The 22,782-nt window shown below is 38.7% G+C and overlaps 1 protein-coding gene across 4 annotated transcripts; it reads right to left on the bottom strand.

Moving 5' to 3' along the window:
- Positions 1 to 797: 797 nt before the first annotated feature.
- Positions 798 to 22,337, bottom strand: spag9a (sperm associated antigen 9a). 4 transcript variants are annotated; one of them, XM_079456083.1, is made up of 32 exons: positions 21,779 to 22,337; positions 18,454 to 18,574; positions 17,229 to 17,299; positions 16,616 to 16,704; positions 16,239 to 16,389; positions 15,251 to 15,334; positions 14,081 to 14,240; positions 13,505 to 13,598; positions 13,274 to 13,395; positions 12,543 to 12,554; positions 11,970 to 12,027; positions 11,741 to 11,893; positions 11,454 to 11,511; positions 11,091 to 11,221; positions 10,694 to 10,750; positions 10,444 to 10,608; positions 10,131 to 10,260; positions 9,958 to 10,047; positions 9,602 to 9,745; positions 9,332 to 9,503; positions 7,909 to 8,124; positions 7,410 to 7,590; positions 7,194 to 7,313; positions 6,794 to 6,874; positions 6,439 to 6,506; positions 6,214 to 6,362; positions 5,922 to 6,093; positions 4,773 to 4,886; positions 4,594 to 4,626; positions 3,817 to 3,993; positions 2,751 to 2,864; positions 798 to 2,623 (listed from the first exon to the last, which is right to left on the bottom strand). In XM_079456083.1, the coding sequence occupies exons 1-32, from the start codon at positions 22,076 to 22,078 to the stop codon at positions 2,496 to 2,498; spliced, it is 3,915 nt and encodes a 1,304-aa protein (XP_079312209.1). In that variant the 5' UTR covers positions 22,079 to 22,337; the 3' UTR covers positions 798 to 2,495. The 4 variants fall into 4 exon arrangements, with proteins under 4 accessions (XP_079312209.1, XP_079312210.1, XP_079312207.1 ...); XM_079456084.1 differs by lacking the exon at positions 12,543 to 12,554 and having other exon boundaries at positions 15,251 to 15,331; XM_079456081.1 differs by lacking the exon at positions 15,251 to 15,334.
- Positions 22,338 to 22,782: the final 445 nt, after the last annotated feature.

Below are 22,782 nucleotides of genomic sequence, written 5' to 3'. Positions count from 1 at the left end.
CGTGATAAGAGCGTAGGAGGGCGCACGCGCGACTCGTAAAGTGAGCTGTTACGTAAGGGCTGCTGCTTATTTTGTGTCGATCAAGATCTCTGATATTCTTGCTTTTACATATTATGAAAGGGAAAATCGGATTTTCAGTTAATACAATGAATAAATAAACCATACATAATTAAAAACAAGCTTTTTTACGTAGAGCATTATGTGTAATGTCTGCCGCAATGCCGTGCTGCCACCTGCCGGCGATACTCCTTATGACAACATGACGCTTTGTCCACTGATCTCTATTCAATTGCAAATTACTACAAACATAAATAAAATAATCACACATGCAAATGTATTTGCTCTACACACTTCATTTAAATCAATAATGTTCAATTAATTACTTTGTGAACTTTGTTTTTTCTTTCTTGAGCATATTCAGACCTGCTGGGTTGCTGGTGGTTATGACACAAATGTCAAAATTGGCAAAAAGTCTTGCGTTAAGTTGTGAGAGACAAAGTGAGGAAGAAGATTTTAAGCGAATCGTCGCATATGTCTGTCCCTCGCAGTGGCCCGTTGTTTTGCTTTAGAAAACATTCTGGATCACGTTTATTTATTTTTTCTCATTTAATTTTCTCTTTTTTGAATGAAGCAGACTGAAATCGTTTGTGGGGAAAATGAAAAATATTTAGGGTGAATAGATTTTTTAAGACTAGAAATTAAACAAAAGCTTTACCTTTGCTTTGAATATACAGCCTCAAAACACCATGACAAGTGCACAAATATCTAAAGCAGAAATAAAACAAAGAAAGTTTATTCCCCATGAAATTGAGTTTTAATAGTTTAAAAATAAGGCTATGATGCAGTTTTAGCAAACATTTTAAACAAGAAAACACGGTTATTACAAGCTGTGATACACACAGCCAGTCAAGTAAGATTTAAGGAATACAGTGACTTAACACACACACACATTCATCCATGCACACAAATGCAGTAAAATGTCTACAATACTTAATCAAACACACCCTCATATGCACACACAAACACCCCAAAACATGGGGATAAACAAATCTGGACAAATAAACAGCAGGGTATTAAAAAATACATGCATAGCTTAAACAATGAATGTTTGATTTCCGTGATCCAAAGTTTCTGTTACTGTTAACAATATTAGTCAAATCCTTCAAAATGAAAACCGAAACTAAAAAGTGTCGGATTAATAAGAAACAATATTGTCCGTGTTAACCGGCATGTAAAAAGTTACATTCTGAACCACAAAGTTCATTTAAAAAAATAAATACTGGAATGGCAACGATATAAAATTCCCTTTTGTGTCAGAATGAAATAAAAGGAAGAAATCCAACTATTTTCTTCAACTTCACATAAAAATCAAAATGTTGCATTTGTTTTAACAGACATCAAGGTACAGATAAAAGTGTCTCGCAGACCAGATAGAAAAGAGAAACAAACCTCTGATTAGAAGGAACTCATTAGAATAAACTAAAACCACATACAATCGTGAACCCAGAGTCGTGGATCCCAGGTAAACAAACAAAATATGTATAAACAATATACGAAACATACAAAACCAACAGCTGGGATGCTAAATGCTGAAGCAAAACAAATATTTAACACAAAAATATAATGAATCTATCATACAATCCCTGTCATTTTTTATTAGTATTATTTTGTCCATCGTTCATTCATTTAAGAGAATAACATACTGTAACATCAAAAGCCTCATCGTTGTGAAATGTTATAAACCTTGGCTTTAGTGTCCATCAGGCCAATCTTTTCTACGTTTCATCCTTTGGTAAAAGGGCAGACGATCTCAATTCAACACTGTTATATCTGCTGTTCGTTGTATTGTGTGTCTATGTTGGTTACTGTCTTTAAAGTGCCAGCAAGCTCTAGCATAAGGCAAGCCCGGTCGATCCAGGACTCGTGCATGCGAGAATATACGCTGAGAACACAAGACGAACGCCTTACAGATAGCAAAAATAGCTCTCTGGGTTTCTATGTACATGAACTACACAATGCTACCACAGCTATAGTGCGCCAACACAAAGCTTCATCCCTTATTACCCTTAGCCAAGAAAATACAAAAGAAGCTAAAAAAGCGTTTCCATGAAGTAATGATTCACTTGGACACGCTGTAAACTGTTCAGACTGTTAGGACATTACACGATTCCCAGGACTTTAAGACAGAAACTGTCATTATTTGTAATACTTTTGTGGGCGGAGTTTCATTTAGTTTGTTCCTTCATTTCAACACAGATTTCTGTTCCCTCTTATGCATAAATGCAGACGAAACAATTAAATAAACATTTTAACACAAATATTAATAAAGCACATTATAATGTATGTACTTAGAATAAAACTGTTAATACTGTCTGTAATAATAATAATAATAATAATAATAATAATAATGGTGATAAGAAAAGTGTTTTGTGAAGCCCATGTGGCGTTGATCAAGTGCACAGTTCTCTATTAAAACAGCCGCTGTGATTGGTCAGTCACTCGCTGCCTACCTGCCAAACTATGACATAACTGCGCTCGGGTTTGGCAGGAGCAGACTGGAGTTTTAAAGTGGGTTCCACCGACTCCTCCTCTTCATCTCGCCCCATACCGCCATCTTCATCACCTGAGAGAGAGAGTTAAGCTAAGTTTCTTCAAAGTTTGTCTTGTCTTAAAGAACTTGTACAAATACAGAATGATCTGTACGTTGTCAAATTTCCTGCTGCTATGGAAAGCTCTTGAGGAGGTCTTACCGATTCTGAAATCGATGTATCCTTCTCCTCCGCTCATGATCAGCATGTTCTTGCCATCTGATGTTTCTGTAGAGCTGTCTTGAACACCTTCAGCTCCTGGTACAATAACTTGACCTGAAGCAGATAGTATGAATATACCAGTTGTTCATTTCAGTCATTATATGAGTACCTTCAGCATTAAAGCAACACTTTTTACCTTAAAATAATGTTTCAAAAATGATTTCAGTGGTAGTACAACTCTTAACCGGACGAATTCTTTAGCAGCCTCATAGCAAGCAGCTACAACCCCACATATGGTTTCCAAACAGCTTAGTAAACAAAGTCAAGTGCTTTGCGCTGCCCATGGTGAAGCTTACAGAGCGACCACTGGTAACAGGCACTTGCACTTATCAGCCACATGGGGGAACCTGTGAGCAAAAGTGCTGCTTTAAAGGGGTGGTGCAACGGTGTTTCATGCATTCTGACTTCTTTACAATGTTAAACGTGTTGTCTTCTCATGCTTGACATGGTCAACTTGTCAGAAAACAAGTTGGATTTAAGACGTAGTATTTCTGAACACTCCCCCAGTGCTCGTACAGGTTTGGAAAGTTTTTTTCAAACATGAAAAATTGTACGTTACAACTATTAGTCCTTTATTGGGAGAAGCGGGAATAAGGAGCATGTGCACAAGTCACTTTCACTTGTGTGCCGGAGAGAGAGAGAACTACGTTCGCGAAGATCAGCTGTGTTGTTTGTTTGCTGCATTTGGGTGATGAATGTTATATATACGCCCCCCACACGCGTCACGTTTTCGGAAATAATGGTACAGTTGTATATGTCTTTATAAATGTGATCAAACTAATGACTCTACTTATATTTTGAAGGGTGCGATACTATTCTGCAAGTACTCAAGATTGACATGAGATTTGCAAAAAGTTATGGCCGCTTTAATATATCTTAATGCTTAAAGGACCAACGTGGAGATTTTCATCCAGCGGTGAGGTTGGTATTAGCTGGGGTTGTCACAGTTTTCCTAGTTGAGTAACCACATGTGTAGTTCATCACATTAACTGTGAACGTTTCATACCTGGTACTGTGACGAAGAATTTAACAGCATCTCTGTGGCCGTGGAAACAGAGTTGAGCGTGTGCCATGGAACAATATGGTACGTATGATCCTGTCACTCCGGTATCCGCGGATTCATCACCAAACACCCGAATCGCCCCACCTGGTCGACATGCGATCGCTCCCACGGTTTTATGAGCTGCAGATCAAAAAGAAACATGTGTAAACTTCTGACCAGTTAATTCCCGTTTTTTTTCATTGTCATTCGTGATCACAAGATAAAAGCGTTCCTGCAGCTCAGTTGTTAAAAGAGAAAGCCTTCAAATCCCAGCCAAGACAAATATTCATGATAAAATGCTTCGGATAAAAGTGTCACCCAAATGCAAAGTAAATTTAATTTCATAGAGATTATAAATGTATTTCCATCACATAGAGAACGCCCTCACTTTTCTAACTTTGTGAATTTCCATTACTGTGGGAATCCTGACCAAAGCACCTAAACAAAGCGGATTTGTGCCTCAAAATTAAACAGGTAGCAAATTTAAAGCAGGAAAGTCTTTCAAGGATGCGAGAACACTGCTAACATTAAAGGCAATTCGGGACAGTCACAGAATCGCTGTCAGTCAGCCAAGAAATATTTAAAGAAGGAGAGAAGTAAATGAAACAAAGACAAACTGAGAACAAGGAACTTGCGCATTCAATATTAAACATAGCTTAGCGAAATGAAGAGGCAAACAAACACAGCGAGACTGATTCATCTCAGAATCATCCCGCCGTCGACATCCTGTTTCCCACTCACCCCTTTGACCTAGAAATCCACACTGACCCACAGCTGTGAAGACAGAGATAAAAAAAGTCAAAAGAGGAGAGAGAGAGAGAGAGAGAGAGAGACTGAAGAGTCCATGGTGATGTCATCTTTCCCATTTCCTGACCAACACAAGTACAGTATTTGAATGAATGAGTTTGATGTCAACTTACAGTCTGATAGTGGAATAGAAATGATGACACCATTTCCTGTTCCCACCCACAGCCGGCTACAGGAAACCATCAGTGCCGTGATCCTCACGAAGGAAAAGCCCAGTTTTCCTGTTCCTGTACAGAAGAGAATTCCTTCAAGTTTGCCTTCATTTCTATTTCCAGCAAATTTTTTTAAATGTGTGTTGAGCTCAGTACTAGACAGTAGTAAACATTGTTAACATTATTTCAATTTTCTTTAATGTGTCATAGAAATACAGGACGTTCACATGAACTTGTCTATGACAATAGCAATTGTCATATAGCATATATCATATAGCAGTAAATTCTATATAATTGACACTGCCAATTGATTTTACATGCATACATTGTTTTATATAATACACATTTAAATTACGTCTTTGTTAAAGGTTCAGTCAGTGAAATCTAGTGGCAAGGTTGCGAATTGCAACCAACCGCTCACTTTAAAGCCTCCCTTTACGACGGCTGACAGAACACGGCGAATTACATGTAAGGGGACCGGCAGTGTATGTAGATAGAAATAGCTCTTTCTAAGGTAATAAAAACATTACGCTTCATGCTGTAAGCTCTTTATACACCTCTGAAGGCATAGCTATGTATATTATATTGCATTTTTATCAATAGACCATCCCAAAAATGACACAATGGACCTTTAGAGCCACAATATGTTAATTTGGACCGCTAGATGGCGCACTTTCAAAACAACACTAAAAAGCGAAGCTAATGATGTTATGTAGGAGAGTGGAATTATGGGACATGTCGTTTTCAACATCCAGAGGCGTATGGAGACCACCAATCATGTTCACATTGAACTTTCACAACTTTATGTCATTGTAAGGAATTAGCTTGCAAGAAACGTGGAATGTAATGCTAAGTATGCTGTATACTGTGGTTATACAGATGGTGTCTATCTATTTACAGGCTTAATAAAAAAAAGCAATACATCATGTAAATAAATGTACATTATTTACAATAATTGTTAAATTTACAATAAATTGTATCAACATATATTTTACATATACATATTTTAATGTTTATTTCTATCTAGCAAAAACGTTGTTTAAAAAAACATTGACTTGTTCATTTGTAAACTATGTAAATTCTATACAAAGATCCCAACATTATCCTCACCCAACATTTTGCTGACGTAGGGCTCTATGTCAACATCCTGGAGATGTTGGAAGGTATGGGCGTGAAACAGGCGGAGGGTGGAGTCGAGCCGGATAGACACCCAAATACCGTCACCCACCCAGGCTAGCTGACGCACCTGGCTCTCCTTCCGAGGGTGAGCGCCGAAAGACTTCTGCAGCACACGTACACAATAAGTTACTGAACCACATCTTAAACATCAGCTAAAAACATTTGACAACAGCGTCCTACTGAGATTTTCATATACGGTGAGGATAAACGCATACTGACACACCTCGATCTTCATGGCTCTGGGTTGAATCACATAGATCTTGTTCCTGTATCCGCACCACACTTTATTATGAACAACAGTCATGCAGCGGATGGAGTGATGCGGCCGGCCGAGGTCCAACAGGTGATAGTTGGTTAAATCCCATTGGCTGTCTGTGATACAGAAGAAAGACGGCTTCACAAAACTGAAAGTGAGATTTGTATTCTGATAGATTTCTGACAGACTTACCGAGACCTCTGTGGAAGATGGCCAGCGTACCATCGGCAAGAGCCACCAAAACACGACCCTTCACATGTCTGTGCAAAGAAACAATATATCAAAACAATACATAATCGTTTACTACAGTCTTTCTTTTCCTTTACCTCACGACTGATCTAGTCAGGCTCTTCCTGACTGGTGTCTCTTTATTATTGTGTCTAAATGAAAATAATTGTTTATTTCTAATAAAATAAATTGTTATGTTGGCACGACTAGTTTATTTCTACAAAAGTAATTTCAGATGTTTTCAAGCTTTTGACTGAATGAGATCATATCATACCATAAAAAAAAACTATATTCCAAATAACTATGACTTTCCACTTACACAATATTCAAGATGGAGTCCTTCAGTTTGACAGCATGAAGACATTTCCTCCAGCGAGCAACAGACGAGTGCACATACAGACTAGACATAATGGACAACAAAAACATAAATATATATATACAGTATTATGTACTGCAATGCTGTAATACAACAGATCTCAGTGGTAGTGGAGACTACTAAAACCAGAGTGTTTCAAGACCAGGGCTGAGATGAAGACAAGACCAAGACCAGCACTCCTTAAATTCTTGAAAAAATGTTTTATCGAAACAAACGCAAAGACCAAATGCAGTCGAGATCGAGACCAAGACCGGTCTTGAGTCCTACAACACTAGTGTGATGTACAGTAGGGCTCCCTGAAGATACTTTCAGAAAGCTTGTAGGCATCTCAAAATCATCTCACCAGCCGTTCTGAGCCCCCAGCCACATAGTGGGCAGTGCGCTGCTCATCCGCTGGGTTTCCTCCATCGCCGCACCCGTCTGTCCACCTGCAGATGCCTCCCCCTTGTCTTGATCAGATTCCCTGTAGAGTGAATTCAATCAGCTTCCACTCACATCTGGATTTAAAGGATAAGACACTGGTGTCTGTTCTGGAAAGCAACCCCCATCAGACGTGTACCTCTGGTTATCAGCACCCGTAGACGCGGATTCTGTTCCCAGTGGATCTGTGAAGACGTGCTCCGTGTAGATTCCTGGCTGACTGCTGTCCTGACCCGGGCTCTCCTGGTCTTCTTCAGTGGCCTCCATGGCTTCCTCCGCTGCAGGAACACCATCTTCGCTGGAAGCTCGGGAGAGGTCAACTACAAGGAATTACAAAGAAGAGGAAAGTGTTGATATAACGTATACCTTGAATGCATTTTAAGTCATTAAAAGTCGTTTTGTATATCCCTGATGAAGGTCATGAAACCAAAACGCTGTAATGCTAATTAAATGGGTTTTTTTTTTGCAAGCATGCAGGATTTATTTTCTTTTTGCTTAAGTCATTTTGGATAAATGCATTTACTGAAATCTGCGCTGCCATATTTGCATTGAATGAACAATAATAATCCTGCCCAAAACCTGCCCTTTAGATACAATTATTTCAAGTCCAAAAGCAAAAAGCAACACATATTTCTCACCGCTGCCTTTGATAGGACTGTCTTCTGCTGACTGCTCATTGGCTCCCGTGCTGCCTGTCTGAGATCCTGACTCCTCAGCGCTGCAGCCGACCGCTGACACATCACTCAACACACCCTCGCTACCCTGAGAGCTGGTACTGGCCAATAAGACGTCTGGCCCCGCCTCCAGGTCCTGAGGAATCTCCTCCCCGGCAGGATAGTCTGTCTCCAAGACTCCTGGTAGAAAATGACATGACACAGGAGCATTCAAACATTTATTTATTCATTCTTTATTAATACTTTATCTTCATTTTAGAACAGTAGTAAGCTCATTTAAACTATGATATACAAATGTAAATAGAAATTATGCAATAAATTATGAAAAATAAATCTATGTGATTTTAGCATCTTCAGTGTGGTCACCGTTTGTCCAGAATTTATATATATAAAAATGTTTATAAAGTAGTTTCTTGAGGCCTCACCCTAAGCAGCTTTTTATACAATATTGAAGGAGTTCCCATCAATTCTGGTGGGGATTTTTTGGGGGGTACGAGATGCACCGATACAACATTTTTCCACCTTTAGCCGATTATTCAGAGTGATATCTGTCGATACCAATTCTAAAGCTTAAATTAGTATTTCTTAACTTTCTGAGTGTTAATAATTCATATAATGACTATTAAAGAGGAAATATTTAGGGATTTTTAAGGTCCTACTTACAAGTCTACGTACATACATGGTGTAAAAACACTTTCATTTTCAAAAAATAGGCTTACTTGACTGACTCTCAAACGATTCGTTCGGCGATTCATCTGTCTAAATCCCCTCCTTTCTGTCAGCCCACTCTGATCTGATTGGTCAGATGGTCTAGTCTGCTGTGATTGGTCTACCGCGTACAGCATCACAGTGTCGCAAATGTAACGTAGGCGGGCATCACACCGAGTGACGCAAATCTGACCCGCAACTGAAATTAGAACGACAGACGACTCGTTCGCTTGATTCAGAGTCGACTCCATATTTCCCAGGCCAATAACTTTGCTATTCGTTCGCTTTCGGCTTTACAATTTGGCAGACTGCTTGCATTCACACACAGCAACATTACACGCATCGCATGAAATGTCATTTTAAGGACATTGTGATAGTTACTCTTTAATATTGAACATCAAACTCGTGATGTTAGTTATTTTCTGGTGATGCGATCAACGGCTGTTTTTAAACTGATTTTCTGATACCATTATTGGCCGATACAGCAGTGCTATATATCTAAATTTTTTTATCATTTTACAAAACATTTTTATAATAAATTTATGGTTTTGAACAAGCTTCAGTTTAAGATTGGAGTCAAGTGACATCAAACGTTTGAATCGTAGTGTACATACGGTATAAACTTATAGATTTCTATTGATATGTAAATGTAGTACGCTAACGGGGTTGTCTGACTGACCTGGTACACTGGCGATACAAAGTACACACGAGTTACAGACGTAGAAACTATCGATGAGGTCAGAGGGCTGCGTCACATCCATGATCATCACTTTAGTGGAGGAGTGAGTGCTCGTACAGATCCAAACCCGACTGGACATCTCCACCTGAACTGTCTGTTCCCGATCCTGTTCCTGTCAAAACACAGACACCGTCACCCGCGTACGGAGAAAACTCACTGGTTCAGAAAGGGCTGTGTTCGAGTACAGTAAAAAAACGAAGAAGATCTAACCTTCTGCTGCTGTTCCAGCTGATCCAGGCTGCTTTGAGATCCTTTCCTCCGTTTGGAGGACTCGGTCTCAACCGCAGGTTCCTCACCAGAGCTTCCGGCACACGACCGACCACCTGAGACATTCACACCGGCTGCACACAGCAACTGCACAGAGAACGTGAAAAGTAAAACTCAACCCTTTTTATTTATTTGACCCAAAAAGATCTTGTCTGGTCAACCTGAACAATGCAAACCTAAATCCAGCTCGGATGAGAATACTCATTTTGATATTGGTCCACGCAGGTTTACCGTGGTCAAGTAACATCTTGTAAATCCTCAAAAGAACTTTTCTCTTTAAATCACGGTCATGTTCTCACCTTCATAGAAGCATCTTTCTGCTCCAGTGGCTTTAAACACACAGGAACGGGCAAGTTCATCTTGTTCTCTGCATAACCACCATTGGCAATCTGTGAAGAACAGCAGAAGAATACAATATTAGATATTTACAAAAGATATGTTTCGAAATGAATCAATGTTTCGTTTTTCTCGCCTTGTATTTCCCAGGCAGACTCCAGCCGTGAGCCGTCACCCGTCCGTCTTCTTTCTGCATGTGAGCTTTTACATGCTGATACTGGACTCGCTTTTGTTCCCGACGGGACAGTGAACCACACGAGTCAACACTGAGAGAAAGAGCGAGAGATAGATAAAGAGAAAGAGAGATGTTGAAACAAAGTTAAGAGGCAAACGTTTTGCTATAAATAAGAATGTTCATTACAATTTCCAATCGAAATCCATTCAAATTTAAAGGGCTTTTAATATCGAGAGGCTTGTGTAGGAAAAACAAACAAACGTTTCCTGCTTACTCCTCTTTGAGGAAATCAAAGGCCTTGGACTTTTCGCGGGGGAACTGGGAGAAAGTGTTACTCTTCTTCATGATACTGGGCGGGTTGTACTTGACGTTGGACGGCAGGGCTCTCGTCGTGTTGCTGGACGTGGAGGAACTGGAAGAACTGAAGAGGCGACTGAAGCTGCGGGTGGGACGCACAGAAGGTCAGTTGATTTCTCATTTTTTCACAAATGCCCTACACCGATGAGTTAAGATCAAGTGCTTACAACTGCCTGATGCTGGACCTCTTCTTCTCTGCAACTTCAGAGTTCTCCCTTGAAGCTCTGTGGACAAACAAGACACGTCACTGCAGGAGCGCCGTGAGCAAACACGAAGTCACAGAGTCTGGCCGACGATTAGTAACACAATAGATCCCAAGCCGAGCGTAAAAAGGACGAGGACGGCTAAAACAAACGAAACGATTCATTTGTCCGCCTGGCTGCTGTGTAAATAATATAGTTGAACTCTTCAACCTCAAAACCTTGTTAAACAGCAGACACAGACCAAGCGCTGTCCGAATATTCACTACAAAGACACTTCCAGAAAAAGAAATGCCTGCAGATTCTCGTGTACCTTTTTAGCAGAGATTTTGTGCGTTTTTCGATAATGGGAGGTGACATTTACCGGATCATCTCCGTCCACCTCACGGCCTCCTGCAGCTCCATCAGTCTCTCCTTGTACTGGTTGCGCTCCATCAGGACCCGAGCCATCTCCACCCGTGTGAATCTCCTCCTCTGCGCTGTGGGCACGTCACTCTGCGTACACAAATCACTTTATAGTCATAACTTTATAACATTCATTTTTAATATGAATATAATATAGAGTTACATCAAAGCAAAAGACTCAGAAGTTTAAGCTTTGTGGTCTGTTTGTCCGGGAAAGTGTAGCGATTACACAGTTGAGGTCATGGGTTTCATACCCAGAAAACAGAGAAATTGACATAATTGATATATGTGAACAGTGCATTTTGTCTTGCAAAATACTCACCTCATCTTCATCCTTATTGTTATTATTTTGCTTGGCCTCTTCGGACTCCGCCTTCACTCTGTATTAAAAACAATATGTAAGCGTCTATTTAGTCAAACTACACAATAGGCATTAAAATAACACAGGATTAATAATAAAGTCTAAGAAAATCTCTCATGAGATGCTTTAAAAATGGAAAAAACTCAATGTGATAGTTAGTTTATTGAAATATTGTTTGACCAGACACTTTGAATAGACCCTTTTGTTCAGATGTAAGTAAGAGAAAGCCTAAAGAAACATCGACTGACCTTTTCAGTTCCTCCTCAATCTCTTTGTTCTTCTCTTCTAGTTTGGTTTTGGCCTGCACAAGCGCTTCGAGTTCTCCCTGAAGAACCTCCTTCTCGCAGGAGAGCTCATCCACACGGGCGATCAGATCGTTCTTTACCACGTTCAAGGCGTTTCTTCACAAACAAACCCCAAGAATCACCCCTCAAACTTATAGCAAAGAGCACAAATATGTCAAGCTTTTACACTTACTTTGTCTCTAAAAGCTGCACGTTTTCCTGAATTAGGTTCTCCACTTCTCGACCCATGCCTGTTAAACACAACAGGTCATTACACCAAAATCATGCGATCCCGCATAGATGAAACATTCAGACGAGAATTAGCTGGGTTTTTCGGTTAGACAGGTAGAAATGGAAAAGCCAGCCGATTGGTCTTACCAGGCAGACTCAGTTGTGAAAGCGCATGCACTGCAGGTGTTCGACAGAGAGACAGACACATGAAGAGTGAAACAGGAATGGACAGCTGTGAGGTGAAAGTTAACAAGTCACAGAAAAGGCTAAGATATGCTGGGAAGACTGGAAACTACTTATACGTATACATATACATATATATATATATATATATATATATATATATATATATTCCAAAACTCTCACGTTACTGCCTTAGACCAAACACTTGTAATTGATGCTATAATGTGTTTCAGTTAGAGGGGACAAGTGTGAAAAAGTATGAAGAATGAATGAAAGACTTGTGTATGAAAACATAAGAAGATGCTTATTCTCTGATGTTGAGGACAGAAGGTAAGATAGACATCATACACACCAGAGTACTCCACTGGGGTTAGAGGGAGGTACAGCAGAACGGGGCAGAGAGAAAATATGGGTCACTTTTACATGCAAAACAGAGCATCATGGGATTGTGCCAACAGTATCATCTCATGAGGATAACAATGACACGTAACACATTTGACAGTTATAAAATAATGGCGCTCAGTTTTAGTGATGCTTCTTTAGACCAGGTAACTGCTTTCAGATCAAATAAATCTATAAATATGAAAATATTCAATGAAAATTGTGGGTTATTTGAGAGGTTTATATAAGATTATTTTAGTGTCAAATCATGTTTCATTTCTACACGCTTTATTCCCTTAAATTCCTGTAATGTCTCCATTTATTAAATCAATCGCAATCTTGAAGTTTTATTAAAAGAACATATACATAACAAGTATACTGTATATATTGGAGATGGTTTTTTTACAAGAATAACCGAAAGCATAAAGATTTGTTCAACTTTATGTATAAAAGTATACAAAAATAAAAACATTTATATTGTACAAGTGCTTTAAATGAGTTCCTTTACTTCCAAAATGAATCGATTTCATTCTTTAGTTAACAAATATATACATATTTACTTTAATATACTCTTCAAAAAGATGATTTCTGAAAACAGCCTTTTCTCTTGAATGAAAGGTTTCCTCGATCAGTTGTGATAGGTGAACACATGTCATTTACACTATGTGACGGAAATCTCTAATAACATATCAGCACACATACCCAACAGATCCGCTCCTTCATCCACGTCTCCGATCAAACCTGTGCCTGCAGACGACACCTCTTCAAACAGAGAGTCTGTGTTCCGATCAAACGCCATGTTCTCAATGCCTCGGGTCGGAGTGCTTCAACACATCACAAACACCTCGCATCATCCCAACATGCTTCAGCTGTGAACCTAGGATCTTGTGAGCGTTTCATTTGATTTTGTTCACTTCATGGTTGATTTGTTACCTTGAACCTTTGTTTCCGGTGAGGTCCATGTCCAGCTCAGGGGTGGATTCGATGATAGCCTGAACATCTGACTTCTCTTCTGCATCAGCCAGACCTTAATCATCAAAATATTACCATTGCCTACTTATCTGTTAAACTTCATATATAAATGTGACACAAAAATGATATATGACAATGATAAAATGATATAAACGTTTTTCATTTGGGAGTACACATTATAATACATATCAAGACCAAAACTGAACCTTCAGAAAGATTCACACATTTTTGCCAAATGCTTGTGAGTTTGTCATTAAACAATTTCAGCTCATCGCTATACCCTTGCATGCTCTCATGTTCAATATTTAGGCGAATGAGATTTCACCTTTAGCTTAAAATAAAAGTGCAATGCTCACAGATCTGCGTAAAAAGCATTTTAGCTCTTTAAAATCCATTTGGCACATTCAGTCTGGACTTGCCCATTTCTCCAATTATTCTTCCACTGACATCCGTTTTGAAATCAAAGACTATCTTTGTCTTTTTGCATTGTACTTTGCATTTGTTTAAACATTCTGAAATTAAGAGTCAGGGACTAACCCGCAGAGACCGTCTTGGTACCCGGAACTGCTTGAACTTCTGTATTTTTCCAGGATCCGTCCCCGTCCTCTCGATGAGAGTCCAGGGCCAGGTCAGAGGCCGTGGTGGACGTGGGTGTGACGGACTTTGACCCTCCCTGGCTGTGGTCAGAAAGCTCGTCCTGAAATCATTCAATAACCGAGAATCAATTCAGAGACAAATTTGGAGTCATGTGGGAATAACTGCAACTCTGCGTATACGACAAGCCGAACTGAAGACCAACAAACACCAGATGTACTTTAAACACAAACACACACAAGACGAACACTGAAATTGGAATGACTACAGACATCAATCATATCTGAAATTAAACAGGACTTAAAATGATGTCAGACAAATATAACGTGACAGCAGGCTAAAGGTATGAAAATAAACTACAAGAGAAACACAAACATATTAGACTCAAAGAGCATATGGGCATCAAAAACGACCACGAAAACACACCGCAACAAAAAAATCATTTGCACACCCCAAACCATAAGAAAAGATAACTTAGCACTGAAACAAATCAGTCAAAATGACGTTTTCTTAAATAAAGAAAATTAAGAATTTATTAAAATGGAGTGATTAAAAAAGCCAATATTAAACCAAGTGTTGGGGCTATTTGTTGCAAAACAATCTTGTGTTATGTTATGTTATGCAACCAGATGTAACAGATTTTAACTTTTTTAATTAAAACTGTAAATAAAAATTTAAACCATGTCGCACATTCTATAAATGTAACAGTGACATGTAGTGGATTATTTATATTATACGGCAATGCAAAAACGCAACTCGTATACTTTAGAAGCAACATTTCCCAACACTGGTAAAAACAATATTATGACTTTACCAAACACCATTGTTTCAACACCAGTGATACTATGAGCTACCGTTGTGATAAAAGCACAATGTATAGAAATGGAAAATGGAGAAAGCAGATTAGCTGTATGCCACTAAATCCTAAAATATCTAAATATCGGATTGTTTCAAAAGTGTTTTATACAAAATGACTTTTGACAAATCAATAAAAAAGGTCTTAAGTTGCATCCAGCTAAGATTGACACATTTGTGAATGTGGATATGAAATGTGGTTGATTGTTAGGTGGAACACTGATTTGAACGCTCTCTGCCGACACAGAGCCCAACTACCTTGCGGTCGTTTGCCAGCGATTCCCAAGCTTCCAGAACATCCTTACCCTCCCTTTGCTTTGGAGTGTCGTCCGCCTCCAACTGCTTGGACGAGAAAATTGGGACGTGGTATTTTTATTTCTTTGGTTCTTGGTTTCTGGCACAACGCGAAACAAAAGCGCTCAAATGTCTTTTTGCTTTGAGTTGGAATGCAGCATTGCTCATCTCAGTCTGTTCAAAATTATGAATGTGGCCCAACCTGAAAATGTACAAACAGCATCCTATGCACTCTCAAAAATATAGGCGCTATAAAGGGGTACAATAACTATTCTTTTCTTACCTTTTTGAACCATTTATTAAACATAAAGTTACATAAAGGACCATTCGAAACCTTTATTTTTAAGAGTGTGCGTGGAAGTGAACGTGAGCAGTGAAGCATCAAATGCATTCATATGAGCAACAGCTTTGATGGCAAATGATAGCGCTGAATGATGCATTTCTACACGACAAGCGTCTAATTATAAAAGAAAAATCGAATACACTTTGACCTTATTCGATCCTCTATCTACACATAACAAATTGTGTTTCCAGTGGAAGCTTCCTAATAAAAGTCAAAATATTGTTTAACTTCACTGGATCAACCTTAATACATTGGGTTATGCAAAAAACTAATATTATGGGTGAACACATTTTGAAAGAATTCACATTTTCAGAACTTCCTGAAATCTTGAACACGACCTTTCTTCAATGCATTTAAATGTTTCAAGTGTTATTTAAACCTTTATTTTGGCAGTAAATGTGTAAAAAAAGGTTACCGTTGATAACTTTACAAGAGAAGAGCTAATGCGACATCTGCCACCCAAACCGCTGCTTGCATTTTCTATTCCCCTCTAACATCCATCATTCAAAACACACATCAGATATCAATACAACATAAATAGTAAATAAAAACACTGTGTGTGGGTTATTGTTATGATGTTATATGGGTGACATAGGTTGTTTATGTTACCTTGAGACTGGTATTGGAGCGTTGTTGACTGAGATGATTAAATCTCCACGTCTCCATCCCAGGAGTCTCGGCTCTGCCCTGAACATCAGTCGTGAGTGAACTGCCCCCTCCAGACGTGGGGAAGATACCCAAAGACAGGGGGCGCTCTTTTCTATTTAACAACAAAAACAGGATTTGCATTATTACTTCCATCATTTCTTCTTAATATGTCAGTCCCATCTGGGATATAATCTGCATTTTTTCCTTTACTGTATTTTATCTCGGTTCTAATCCAGAGAAATGAGGCAACAATTTATCTGTCAATTTGCATATAATTTCTCAGTTGCAATCTAATACATGCATGGACTGACGGCTCTGATTTGAAGTATCAGTCTTACCGAACTCTGCCCAATGTTCCTGTGTCAGACGTCTCTCCTGTTTGCTGCAGTCTGATTCGTTCCACGTGTTCCATGTAGTTATGAATCATCTGACAACAAAACAACCATATTTGCATGGCCTTTACAGTAAGTATGACTGGTATATATAAGCACGGCTGTCATTGGAGGGCTTATAATTTAGTCAAGGAGCCAGATGAAATAAAGTGATGCCTCAACATGCCAGTTACATCGAGGACATTAAACATTATTATACAGGCAAATGCGTGTATTAACAATATTATACACAGTCCCTACTAATAGTATGCAAAATACAAGTTTTTGTATACATAGTATATTTGTGTGCACGGTATAATAAGTATGTAAAAATAAATACATGCATTTCAAATAAATATTTACATGTATATATACTGTTGTATATTTATATATAAATGATATGATGTATAAGTATAAATATGTTTTTTTTATATTTATGCATGTGTTTGTATTATATATTCATAATTATTATACACAGTACACTCTCACACACAGTATATTGTGTAAAAAAAACTTTTATTTTGCATTTAATAAGTTGCAATTTGTCGTTTGACAGCCCAAGAGGTTGAATTGTTCTTACCTCTGTGTGCCGCATGTGAAGGGAGTTATATTCACGCTTAAGTTCGGCTTCGCGTTCCTCTAATCGACTTACTAAAATCAAAATCCAAGAAAACTTTGGTTAGAATGTAGCATGTTTTGTCTTTATATTGCTTCATGGATAAAGCGCCCACACATCATCTCTAAAATCCCAAATACTCATCTTGGAATCTAGGAACTACCCAGAACACTTTATCAACTGCATGGCAATGCCCCAACAACCAGCCAGAATGACATGTAATGCAAACGCTCTTATAAAAGGCCGAGAACAAAATGAGGCTAATTATCTCAAGCAAAGCGGATTACAATATCCCGCACGACCAATGAAGATCTGCTTTTCTTTCAGAATATCACAGAATCGTATATACCGTCTGTCTAAATAGTTTCACAACAATGATGTTCATCGACCCTTCTAGTAGAACAGACACAGGAAGTGGTCTCATGCCACTCAACCACGAATGAATGGCCAAATTAAATCATTAGTGCAAGAACAAACACTAGACATCCATTATTAGCATGTATTGGTGCTTGACTAATAACATTATCACCCACGGGCATCTTGTGGGCTACAGAGTGACTCACGTTTGAAATAAACACACAGAATTTACTCCATTGGAATAGAGTGATGTTATACATATATTTTGGCTGTTGTTGATAAGTAATATTCTTCTGATTTGATATACAGTATGATCACATGTATCGCAGTATGACTAAACGTTGACCACTCCTTTATTTTCTTGCACACTGAATGCTGGGAAGAAGGACTTTGTGTTAATGGCAATAGATGGACTATGATCTAAGTTAATCTAGAAAACGCTGTACTGCGGCCATACTAAAGCAAACAGAGTTTGAGAATCATTGACTGTTCGTAAGTGTGAGATAGCCTGCATCTCATGACCTCAATTTTTAACGCATTAGCCTGTTAGCGACTCGCAGTTCACAAATGTCTGAATCATCCCGTGAACCTACGGTGTCATTGTTCATTATCAGGAAGAGACGGCAGATAGAATATTAGTTTGTACAAAATATATGACTGAGGATAACAGCAAATTACAATATTGCAATTAAAAGACGAAAATAAAGTAGCCTATGGATTATACACTGTAAGGTTCACTGTTTGGACTTTCAGTAGTCACTAAACTGTCAATGAATACTGTCCAGTTTCTTGGTCAATGTAAAAGAACATGGTAAAAGCAGGTTATTCTTACTCTGGTCAGCATAATTCTTGATCTTCAGCTCCAGCTGACGGGAATGTGATTCCAGACCTTCCAGATGGTTCTGCAAATCTTTTTTCTCTTGTTCCTGAGAGTCCTCAAACTCGATGAACCTCTGCTCACAGAAATAAACAAGCACATTCAAACAGACTGTTCACATGAAGAGTGTTTCCAAAATATGATAGAAATGTTTAAAAATCATGTTTTTTATTATGTCATCGTGTGTTTTACTGTGTTAGTTTACAGTAACAACATACTGCAGTTTGATTGATATTAATTGGAATGCTGAAATGCAAAAGCAATAATGTGAATGAGGAGAGAGATTAAATGTAAAATCTTAAAAATGACTCATAGCAGGCAAACAGTGTTTTCAGGATGTGTGGCAATATACATGAACATTGCTGATAGTACACATAATTGCTACAATTTAACATTTGTGACCCTGGACCACAAAAGCAGGCATAAGAAGCGCACGGTATTTTGTTACAATAGCCAAGAAAACATTTTGCATTTGCCAACGCAGCAAAATCACGACCAAACATTCCATAAAACTTAAATATGCAGTAAAAGCTAAAAACAAACGATGCGTGTTATCCGCTGAGAAAGCTGTTGACTTGCTTGAATAAAAACATTAGCTTTGCACATTACGTTTACTGACTTTTATAACAGATTTCTGTTATGTTTCCATATTTGTAAGTTGCTCAGGATAAAAGAGTGTAAATTAAACGGATCGTTCACCCAAAAATGAAAAATCTGTACTCTCTAGATGTTCCAAATCTGTAAAAATGTCTTTGTTTGGTTGAACACTGAAAAAGATATTTGGATGAATGCTTGTAACCACAGTTCTTGGACCATTTTGACTACCATATTAGGAAAAATGACAATGATAGTCAAAAGTGCCCCAGAACTGTTTGCTGTCCTACATTCTTGAAAATATCTTCTTTTGTGTTCAACAGAATAAAAAAATATAATCAAGTAATTTTTATTATTGTATAGTCAATAGGGTCCAATAACTGTTTGGTCAGAAGTGTTGTTCCAAAAATCTTTCTCTGTGTTTATCAGAACAAAGAAATGTATACAGATTTGGAACAACTCTAGGTGAGTAAATGATGACAGAATTTGTATTTTTGGGTGAACTATCACTTTAAATGATAACGGGGAAATATCACTTTAAAAACTAGGAAATGAATCAACGAGACAATTCATTCAATTTCATTCATAGATACCACCAATGCTAAATATGTTAGCATTAAATGGTCTGGACAATAATTGGCTCATTGATCATCAATTTGGGTACATGATATAGACACTGTTTAGAATGCTTATCATATACTGTATTGAAAGCCCTCTTACACAAACTTACAGTATTCCTGTGCCGGAAGACATACTCAAGTTAGCCAGATTCTTTCAGTCTCCCTAAAGCACAAGACCGCATGACCTGGAAGGAATATCACTCTGACGTAGCGTCTCTACTTTGAGGCTCTTTCATACACACTGTACACATGTGTTTCATGTCTGGAGTACAGGGGTCTCATGGAGAGCCTGGTGCGGTGTGAGTGTCACTTTAGTTTCCCATCACACTCAGACGCAAAATTCATCCTCTCCCCAGAGCACAGAGATAAATAAACATAAGGCATGTGTCGCATTCAATTCTCGTTCATTTTCAGTGCAACGGCCTTGAAAACACAGTTCTCAGCTGAAACTTTAAGTTTACCATGCGACAGTACGCCCGAAATGTAAATTCTGGGGCCGATGTTGTTTAGTTAGAGACATTCTTCAGAATATCTTCTTTTGTGTTCTGCATAGAAAGAAAGTGAAACTTTGGACTAACATGAGTGTGACTAAAGGATGAAATAAATGTAATTCTTGGGCGAACTAAACCTTTAATGCTCTTGAATAATGAATAAACAGTTTCAATTTCAGTTCACATATCTAGAGATGCAATTGGAAAAACCTTAGTGTTGTATTTGTTGCTAAAATTCAGAACGTGAATCAAAAAAGGCATTTTAAAGAGTTTGTAGAGTGCATTGTAACATAAAAGGTTAATGCACGGAAACTCGATCAACCTTTTCTCCAGTACATCAATGGCATGTAAGATGAGTGAAAGATCAATGCTCACTATTCAATATTGATGATCACAGCCTTATGTCACTGTTTTATATTAGGTTTTATAATAGGACATAACCCACATCACAGATCAGCACATTAATGCAGCTCATGGCTGACTTGTGTTTTGATTGTTGAATGCGCACATAATCCCAGTTAACTGTCGCCGTGTCAGAGTCACACAAAGCTTTTAGGCAGCTTAATCTATTCAAAGTCAGCTTTAAACTATAAGAACTGTACAATATGGTGTAATCTTATTTCCAAAACAGATTTAAGTCACATTGGCACATTTACTCATGCACATCGACTTTAAAAAGTCATCTAAAACATCCATCCATGATGACATTTCAATCATATGACTATTCATAATGCTGATGTTGGAGTTTAATGTTCCGCAACACTTAGTTGCATAAGTTAACATGAATGAACAATAAGCAACATATTCATATAACTGTTATTCAATGTTAGCTGACATTAACTAATGTTACAAAATAGCAACTTTTTATTTTAAAAATGCAAATATGGAAATAAAACGAACGATGATAAGCGACCACGTAAGTAGTAACTAAGGCCAACAATTGTAACTTATGTTTTAAGAGACTTTACATATAAATGCCTTCAAGTGACACAAAAAACAACTTCATCAGCAACTTCTCTGAGAAAAGGTGAACAAAACTGTACACTTGTATGCATTTAAATAGCTTGCATCGCTCCCGTGAAGTGAGACTGCGTGGCCTGGTGTGTGGACTGTTGCATCAGCTCTGTCTATGACTTTCAAAAATCCAGCCACAGATGTGGTCCTGATGCGAGCATCTGTCAGCAGACCTAATGGCAAGACTAGAAAACAACTGCTGTTGGTTGTTTAATATGTCGGTTTTCGTCTATCGTCTTGATTTCTTTTATTTTATTTTAAGGTAGCAGACAATACTGTGTTGACAGCCTGGCAAGCTGATTCGTACCCAGTTGTAAACATCAGCAAGGGAAAGACACCATCAGATGGCATTGTGATGTACCAGGTGCACAGAAATAAACGTTAACCACTCTACCCTTGATTTTATTGTATGTTTTGGAGGCCCAACACTGACCAGCTGTTAAAGAGCAGCCCGGGCTGTGCCGTTTCACGTGCGGAATGATACGTGGCTCTGATGCGGCAACAAAACAATGATGCTGATGTTGTTGATGTGAAATGATGCTGTCGTGCTACTCGGCTCACCTCCTCGGCGTGTTTTCTCAACGCTTTCTCTCGTTCATACTGAGTGATCAGCTGCTCGTTGTCCTCTTTCAGGAGCTCCAACTCCACTTCGTGCTCCTGGTTCTCGGCGAACACCGTGTCGAGGTTCTCCAGGACCGCCACGACGAGCGGCATGAGCTCCTTCACCACGTCCTCGTCGTATTTGCGGATGAGTCTCTCGAATTCGCGGTAGATGGAGTTGGCCAGGCCCGAGACCCTCTCGGACATTATCGCCGACGTCCCCGGGTCGTCCTGGTACACAACTCCGTCATCCAACTCCATTTTCCTTCCTCTCGTCCTAGATTTGTTCTCCGCTATCCCGAGCCGACGCGTCCGGTGTGCTAGCTAAAACAAACGAACGCTAAATTATTTCCGTTATATTTTATGGACTGTGATCGCGACGGTCCATGTAGGTCCGCGGTTCCTCCCTGGAACTGGACCGACTTGTTACGTGAGTATTTTCCCGCGGTGGAAGCACAACAGCTGAGCCGCGGGGCAGACAATCTCGCGGTGACGTCACGGACTCAGCCAGCTTTGATGTGAACGTCGAATCGCAGGAATCGTTTAAGATTTGTCTGAATTTAAAAAAAAACTTATGTCGACCATTAGGAAAATTTTTAATTGTTTGTTAATAGTAAACGTAGTTTAGGCTAATTTTATTTTGATAGTTTTATACCCAAATGTCATGATTAAACTATTGTTTTACCATGCAGAACAGAACTCTACTCTTAGCCAGTCTTGTCTTCCAAGGTAGAGCTGACAAATGCTGTGGTATTAATGAATGAAAATTGTGAAAAGCGCTATATAAATAAAGCTGACTTGGCTTGTTTAGATGAGGTCATAGTCAAATTGTGATTATTGTGGTTTTACTACAAATCAAAAATAAAATAACAAAATTTCTCCCAGTAAAGCTTTGACATAACTGGAACTGTGTTTGGTTATTTCTAATAATCAATTTCACTAGGAGATTGATCCATGTAAGTATA

Source organism: Barbatula barbatula (assembly GCF_947034865.1).
Source record: "Barbatula barbatula genome assembly, chromosome: 5".
Lineage (NCBI taxonomy): Eukaryota > Metazoa > Chordata > Actinopteri > Cypriniformes > Nemacheilidae > Barbatula > Barbatula barbatula.
This window is presented reverse-complemented; position numbering and strand designations above follow the sequence as displayed.